The following is an 8,803-nucleotide window of genomic DNA, read 5'->3' on the forward strand; positions in this document are numbered from 1 at the left end:
AGCACATCTCGCTTTTCAGAACGATGAGCTTTGTAAAAATTGACGCGTTTCAGAAAGGCGGGGCATAGAGGAGAAACAATAATGTACAGTATGTGGAAAATAATGTGTTTTTTTTTAACTTAAACTGCATAAACACATTTCATTACACCAAATACACAAAATAATGTTCTTTTTAGCAACATCATATGACCCCTTTAATATGTGCTTTTTAAGCAACTAGTTAATAGTGAGAATAGGCTGTTTAAATAAAGTGTTATAAAAAAAAAGTTCTAAATCCACCAGCCCTGTCTGCATGTTCTGTTTAACAGGCATATTTCCATTTCTGCTAGCATTAGATGTAGCGCATTAGTGGGCTGCTATTAGCCTGAACATGATCAGAGTGGCAGCGACTTCCTGTCTGGCACTGAAAACCCTCACCTTAATCATGCCACATGTAACTGTCAGCACCCTGTGAACCCCTGAAGGCCATGGACTGTCAGAACACATCGCAGGCAGCAGAGGGGTCGGAGGAAACGCCAGCCATATCCTGGGGGAGAAAGAGAAAGAGAATAAGGTGTCCAACTTCTATAGACTAGTTGAGCCACCTGCCAGTTTAAACATGGCAGTATTGCCATAATACATTTTAAAACATGTTTTAGCTGTTATGGATGGCAGTGATTGGCACATGTTAGCTAGACAGTGGATGTAAGGCTGAGATGGATATGACCTGAAAAGTGTGCTAAGATGGACACAAACATTGAGAAGAAAGAGAAAAGATATGGCAAGCATGTTGGAGGGTTGCTGAGCTTCAGCATAGTCACTTTTATATAGAATGCATTAATATTTCATAATTTAACAGCAGTTTGCAGTATATGACATTTTTCAGCTTTTTGCACTTTAAAAAAAAAGCTTTACCTATATTCTAATATTCATATATTCTTGACATATATTCATATGTCACATTTGGAATATGCCCAAATGTTTGTGCAATGACAGTTGCATTATAACTGACTGAAAAGAACATTTATAACATTACATAATCCTGAACTAATCATACCCTCAAGTATCGTCATGAAACTTTTATGCATATATTTTCATATTATTTTCTGAATGTACATAAAATATGTATTTAATGTTAATATCTTAGTGGTTTTCAGGGCTTTATGGAATCCTCAAATACGTTTGAAATGTTAAAAGCTTCAACCAACAATTGGCAAATTATAACATTTGATAAAAGGAAATTGCACTTGATATATGATAATCTATTCAAAAAATGTATTAAAACACTGAAAAGGATAACAATAGCTTTAATTTAAATGAGTGCAATGGTTAATTAATGTTTATTAATTTCAGTAAGATGAACAGTATGTAAATTGAGTTATTAGTTTTGAAAAAAAAAAATGAAAACATTTCCGTAAAGTGAAAAAGAAAAACTTAACATAACTGAGGAAAACACAAACTAATCTAACTACCAGCTTTTGGCAGCTTTAACATGCTAAAACTTAAATAAAAATACATCTAGCCTTATCAGCGGAGTTGGTTCTGGAAGTATTTTTTCCTTTAATTTTTCCCAAAGAGATTTTTAAGTTCTTTGTTAAAGCGTTGCAAGCCATGCAAACCAGCTATGAGGTGACACAACGTTACAAACTTTAATGTGAAGCAAAAAAAAAAAAAAAAGATGGTCACAAAAATAAAGGTACAAGACTGTGTTATTTACTGGCTTTAGGGTGTGATTTACTTAACAGGGCAAATTAGTGTGAAAGCGCAATCCTTAAAAGGTTTGATGTGAATGGAAAGTTTTGCGGTCGATCTACTGACAATGTGCACATTAAAGCATACAGGCGCAGCCAGATCATTTCCATAATGACCAACGCAATCTACTATAAGCAGCACAAATTAGCATAGAGTCGCAAACAAGCAGAGATGATAATCAGGTGCGGGTAATTTATCAACAACACAGGCGCAGAATGGGTTAAGACATACATGCTTTTTTGGGCATAAATTGTTTTTTGCAAATACCAGTCAATTGACAGCCACAAACCTTAGTGAAGTACATTGCATTATTTATTTAAACCATGCATTTTGCTTCTGAAAGGGAAACTCCTACAAATGCATATGCAGTAATAACTGTCTCCTCGCCTTAGGATTAACAACCTCAGAACTCATAGTAGATGACTTATTAATTATTGTAAAAAAAAAAAAAAAAAAACTATTTCCCTGTCGAGAAAAATAATAGTTTTCTTTCTTTTTTTTTTCTTTTTACCTCCACACCCTCTGTTCTCAGACAAAGTGGTGCACTGTCAGTAAATGTGTCTAACAGTGAAGAAGACTAATTCAGAGGCAGGTGCCCTCACTTTAGCCATCAAGCCAACCCTCAAGAGCCAGCATCTATCCTGAGACCAAGCTAGATTAATTCAATTTGAACTATGAACTACTGTATGTTCATCACTCCTCAAAGTCATCAATCCCAGGGGCAGTGGAAGTATCCCACAGATAATTGTGGATACGTGCCATTATTAGAGCCCAGTAGACAAATAAGAAGAGTGAGAGAGAATTGTTTGCAAATCCAGGCAAACTCCTATTTAAGTCCCGAACCTTAAGTATGAGAAATATTGATGGCATGCATTCGGATGTGTGCTGTCTGTAGTTGTCCAATTACTCCCTTCCCATTGTTTAACCTGTCCCACCCTTTCTTGTCCCCCTTCTTCCCTGAAGTGTTGTTCATTCTCTATTCCCATAATGCTCTAGTGGTTTCCAAGGGAGACACAGGGGCCCTCAGTGTCCTCTTAATAACCACCACACACTTTAAATACACAAACACACGGTCCCCAAAACCCTCCACATCTGCAACCCGATTCCAGCTTCCCACCCTCTGTCCGAGTCGCAAGACACCGAGCAAACCCCTTGTGCCATGTCCACACGCAACACTTTGCGCATGTCTATTGTGATGTGTGTTCACCGGAGGGCTGATGGCGGTAGAAGGAGAACAGTCTTATAACATATGATGCTATCTCTGACTGTTTTCTAAACTAGGTGTCAATTCACAACAGGCTTCAGACGTACCAGCTCAACGCGGCACCGCAGAGCCCTGAGTGCACCGCCCTTTTCAACCACCAGAGGGAGCTCTTCCAGCAGCCTCCGTTGCAATGTGCCAGCCCCACACCCTCGCACTCCTACCAGCCCATGGCCCTGGCCGAGATACGACCCGACACGCTCATCCAGTGCCAGCAAATCGTCAAGGTCATCGTCTTGGACAAAGGCTGTCACGGACGCATGGAGGCGTTCCTTAGCCAGAGCCCCACTCATCACCAGCTCATCCAGTCTGTCGTCTCCACACCAGTGCGCTCACCTGATGGCGGAGTCAACCAGGGGGGGAACGATGGTTCACAACCGCCCTTGCCTCCACCGCCACCACCATATAACCACCCTCACCAGTATATACCCCCAGATCCCCGCCTTGCACTGCAGAGGACCCCAAGTGGCTCTCGTAGCCTTATATAGAGTTCAAACAAATAACTATAAAACACTCCAGGCGCACTTTTGACAGTATTTATCTACATATGTATATACATGAAAGAAATATAATGAAAAAACGTTATTAATATGCATATATTTAAGGTAAGAGACATGAAGACTTTATTGACTTTGCAGATATGTGAAACAACCAATACGAAAATACGATTTACCTAATTGCTGTGTATTTTGAAACGTTATGTAGTTTTATCAAATTTATATAACAGTTCTCGTCTTTCTGGACGCGCTCTGAGGTTATATCGTTGAGTACTTGTTCTTGACAGGATTTCTCTGGTGCATTTTGTTATAGACAAAATGATTTCACGAAATAATGTGACACCCGACAACATTGGTTTCAATTCCACCGACACTTGCTTTTGTGCGGGAGCTGGTTTTACGTGTAAAATCACCCTTTTTGGCTTTTATTATCCTACTGATGAGTCTATTTAGTGTGTGTGTATGCTTTCGACTGGAAAATGATATATGTGCCAAAATGAGGACTCCCTCCTCCGTGGACTTTTTGCACTGTTGAACGCTTAGGGCTAGAGCAAACATATGCTTAAATCAACGATCATTTAGATTCCCTCTAGGTAGACAGACATTAAAAAAAGAAGAAGAAAAAAAAAATCTTTTAAGTGATACCATTAGCCAAAAACTGTTTCATCCCCCACTTCTTATGTGGTGATGTTGTATTCCTGTGAAATGTGAATTACTTCCTAATTATCACCTGTCTTTGAAAATGTCTTTTATGTCACTCCTTTTAACTGATATATGTGTGTAAATTGAGAATGTAGAAAGTATTAAGGTTCTTTCACATGACTTACTGCAATGCGCCTATCAAAATTAGGATGATTTCAGTTTTGATTGGCTTCTGATCTTTTTAAACATAACCAACGATTAGCAGACTTATCATGACTTATCATGTGAGCAGTGCCAATGCAAAAATGAAAACAAGAAATGTTCTACAACACAACATCATTTGCTATTGGTGTCCAAATATAGCACCATTTATTTGCATGTGCTTTCTTTATTGTTTTAGTACCTGATACATTAATTCCAGCGGACTTACACAATATGGTATGCTTTATTAGGACAGTACAGTGTTGCTTCACCACTGTGATCCAGTGGCTTGACTTCAGTTGACTGAATAAGTATAAATGGTTGTTTATGAAACTCTTCTCCATCGTTTGATCATTATTTGAAAATGCATGGCTGCCGTGATCTCTAAAAAATTTACAGTTGCAAGCAAATAGCATGAACCTTTTGGAAACTACTCATATTCTATAACAAGCGTAATTTGGATAGAAGAGACAAACATAATTGAATTAATTTAAATGCACATGGCACTTTACCAGCTCATTTAGTGTGCATTTAAACTGGATTTTGGGTGGTTTGTGAATGAGAGGTTTTTGTGCCGAAATATCGGCATTGTGCTAACTGTGTAGTGGAATTTCTGAAGTGCCAGCAATGTTTCTATGATGTAGCGGTGCAAACAGTGGGACTTTTATCTTGTTTAAAGCTCAAATATGTGTTACCTCTTCCGTTGGCTTTCACTGCGTATTTACTACCTAGCAACTTCGTAAAAAATGCGTTTGCCTTTGAAGGTCAAAGTTCATAGAGGGTTGTGTTAAAGCCCTGACACGAGTCATGTGAAAGGACCTTTTATGTGTGGCAACGTATCACGGCTCAATGACGGAAAAAAGAGCCAGTCACAGCCAGTGAATGGCTATAGTTCTCATGCTCAGGAATTTCAGAGAGTACCTGATAGAAGATGGAGATCTTTTAATGCTTGTACTTGAACTTTATGTAGCAACTTGGAACGTATAAGGCCCTTGTGAAAAGGCCATTTGATCCCAGCAACCATCTTTGGACAATGTGTGTTTGTCTGACAGAATGTTACGTCACTGTCATCACATGACGCAGACAATGTAACATGGTCTCATAGTGTTATTCCTTCATCAATATTCGCAGCTATATAAAGCGCCCAAGAGACACCCTTCAGCACCATCAAACCTATCTCTGCCGTTTGACTCCTAAAACTCTTGTCTGAAGCTTTTCGAGAGCCTTGAGTGACACTTGAAACATCAACTGAGATGCACATTGTTGGCACAAAACACTTTAACCTGAATGTTTGTCTGGTTTGATCTGATTTTATCAGCCGAATGGAAAACCGATCAATGGTTTATTTTTGTTTTGCTTGTTTGTAGCTATCATATATCAGCATATAAAGCAGTAATGAATTAGCACCGATAAATGTTAACTACCCACCATTTCTGATAAAGGTTTTCATCAACATAAACATTTAAAGTCAACATGAAGCATAATTCACCAACTATTTTGCTTCCACAATGTGATGTGTTAAAGATGTGTAAAGTGATAAATAATATTTAAAGAAAAATCCAGGACTAAAAATTGGATTGGATCATGAAAAGTGAATGGAATAATGAAGCCAGACATAAATTCGGGTTTGCCAGCACTCCAAGGGACATGGAGGCTAAAGGTGAAATTCACCCTCGAGAGCAAATCTGACATTGCCTTAATAGCTATTTGGCTGTTGCCCCTTACAACCGTGGTGATATTATCTGGGGAAAAGAAAGTCATTTCAGAGGCACAAAAGCCAGGAATGTGTATTAACTGGATTTCATGTTGACTTTAAGCTGTATTATTTATTGTAACACCATTGATGTGTCATAGGTAGCTGTGTGTCCTATTTCCTCTGTTTTCTTATATGATTGTGTGTTTGTTTCATAATTATATTGCTGCTGTTTGGAGCTCCCAATCTGATCTTCATTTCCTCTTCTCATTGTGTCTTTATTTCCATGTATGGGGATGATTTGGGATGACGAACACCAGATATTTCATATACTGTATATTGGTGAGAAACTCAACACATGAGTTTATTGCATAACCTGGACATGAGCAAATTGTCCTCTCTTCTTAATATCTGCTCCAATTAATTCTCAATGAATGAATAGTGCATTTTTTTAGTTAAAGGTCATTTTAGTTTTAGGTCATTCCAAAATTTAATTTTGTTCATATCAAACCCTGTTGTTGTGTCAGAATAATAATTACAACAAAAAAATAAAATGTAACTGTGACTTTGTCACAGAATTGTTACTTTATATCTCTCAATAATTGTGACTTTATTTCTGTTTTCATCAATCCAGGCTAATTGGGAAAATGTACATGTGACAACATTTCTGGAAAATGATGCTATGTTGCATCTTTGGGCGTTTCATGTCACTTTTAAAGTAAAATGTCCAGCATGTTCAATTTTCTCCAAAACAGATGAACATGATTGTGACAACAGTTTATTCCATTGGTTGTATTTCTGCAGTTTGGAAATGGAATGTCTGGTGAGTGGTGCTAAAAGTTTAATGATTGTGTTGCATTGCGTACCACCTACACAAAAACTTACTCAAAACTGAACCGATAGTATTCAAACATGAGTTTATAATAATGCCTTTCCTGAAGCAACCATGCCGTTTGAGCTCTTTTATCACGTGTTGTGGCTTGTGTTTAACATAGTAGAGAAAATGCGCAAAGAACCACACAAATAAGTCTTTATTAGTCTATAATCTGCCCCGTAATAATTTTGGTGAAAAGGAATAAAAGTTGTTGGGGTTTTACTGCCACTGGTGTTCATTTTAGCTGAAAACTGCAGTGAATTGTATGTAGAAGCACATTTCCCAATGAGCTTGTGTTGGTGTCACTATTGTATCAGAAAGTCATTGTGAATATTCTTCAAAATATCTCCTGCATACAAAATAATAGCAAACACAACATGACGGTGTGTAAATGATGACAGAATCTTTTACAGATCCAGCCTTGGAATAACAGCCAACTGTCACAGAGATCTATTATTCTTCTTTATCAAAAATTTCAACAGCAGCTTAGTCTAGAGAATAAACATAGGTGAATTGCACAACCAGCGCCAAAAATGGTGAAAGAATCAGCGCTAGATTCCTTTCTATGAAATACTGAGTGACGGGAGTTCACTTTTTGTCTTTCTCTTTCCGTAGCCTTGCATTTGGCCCCTGAGGGAGTTGGCGTGGAGGTGATGGAAACAGGAAGCCAGATAAATTGTGCATGACCCTGGTTTTGAGGAGTTTATTATGCTTGAGCGAATGTGCCCTGGCTAGCAAATGAGATGTGATCTAACCCAACAGATGAGTGTTGAATTAAAGCCCTTCACACAACCAAAGGCTACGATGCTAACACTAACCTTGGTTTAGCCTGCAGAAGGGCTGTTGCACTGGTGTGTTATGCTGCCTTCAAGTCCTGTCAGAATGATGGCATTTATGAGATTTATGAGACACTATTATAATCATCTTTAGATACGTTAGTTAACTAATGTTGATGAAAATACTACTCATTAAGGTGTTTTTTAACATTCTTGTGTGGTAAAACATAGACAGACACATGAATAAGGCATCTCATGTGCATTCTTTCACCTTTGTTTTGTAGCAGTAGTGCTAAAGGGTTTTGTTCAGAAATTAAGAAAATATCTCATATCTTGTTGTACTTACAGTTAGAGAACTGATAAAAAACATCCCAGGAGAACTTGAAGGCAGAATAACATCAACGTTTATTAGCGCTAATTTTCACAGGAAGTTATTGTGTGTGTTAGCGATTTATTTATGTGTGTTTGAAAGTCAGTCAGTCCCATTATCCAATTGTTGGTTTTACTCTTGTCTGTATGATAGATTTACACGCTATTAAACATGTTGCTGTCTATTCCAGACCTACATGAGTGGTCTGGTTATTTATTTACAGTCCTTTTCAGACTGACATGAATGGTTTGTTGTATCCACACTGTGGATAGAGCCTTTTTCAAATGTAATGCAGAGCTATGGATCAACACAGGTCAAAGGTCACTGACAGAGGTCAGCTAACTAACAGTGTCTATTTTTTCCTCTCAGAACTGCTGCTAAAATGGAAGGCAGTAATAAAATGTCACTGTGCATATTGCTTTTTGGTTTTTATGCTGCTGCTATGCCCTGCTGGATTGTTAGTGTTTGTCAAAGTATGCGAGCATAAAGTAAGACCATTCCTCTCAAGACATTCTTATCAATTACTAATATTTTCAAATCACTAACCTTTAAACTACATGGCTGAATGACATCTATCTATATAGATCTATTAATGTGTATATGTTGAAGCATCAGTTTTTTTTTTCTTTATTGAATTTGTAACCAATTCACAAAATCTCTACAAATAGAATCCTCAAAATAAAAGTCCCCTTTGTAGCTTTGGTAACACTTCATATAGGCGTTCAGAGAAAATACATATATATATATATATATATATA

The 8,803-nt window shown here is 37.6% G+C and overlaps 1 protein-coding gene across 2 annotated transcripts in view; it reads left to right on the forward strand.

Moving 5' to 3' along the window:
• Positions 1-5,608, forward strand: part of iqsec3a (IQ motif and Sec7 domain ArfGEF 3a) — a 168,640-nt gene extending 163,032 nt beyond the window's left edge. Inside the window, exon 14 of one of the 2 annotated variants that reach the window (XM_016563257.1) lies at positions 3,013-5,608. In XM_016563257.1, the coding sequence (XP_016418743.1) occupies positions 3,013-3,480 (468 nt within the window). In that variant the 3' untranslated portion in view covers positions 3,481-5,608. The remainder of the gene's footprint in view (positions 1-3,012) is intronic. The other variant, XM_016563258.1, reaches the window with a different exon arrangement.
• The last annotated feature ends 3,195 nt before the right edge of the window (positions 5,609-8,803 follow it).

Source organism: Sinocyclocheilus rhinocerous, unplaced genomic scaffold, assembly GCF_001515625.1.
Source record: "Sinocyclocheilus rhinocerous isolate Xijiao unplaced genomic scaffold, SAMN03320098_v1.1 scaffold78, whole genome shotgun sequence".
NCBI classification, from domain to species: domain Eukaryota; kingdom Metazoa; phylum Chordata; class Actinopteri; order Cypriniformes; family Cyprinidae; genus Sinocyclocheilus; species Sinocyclocheilus rhinocerous.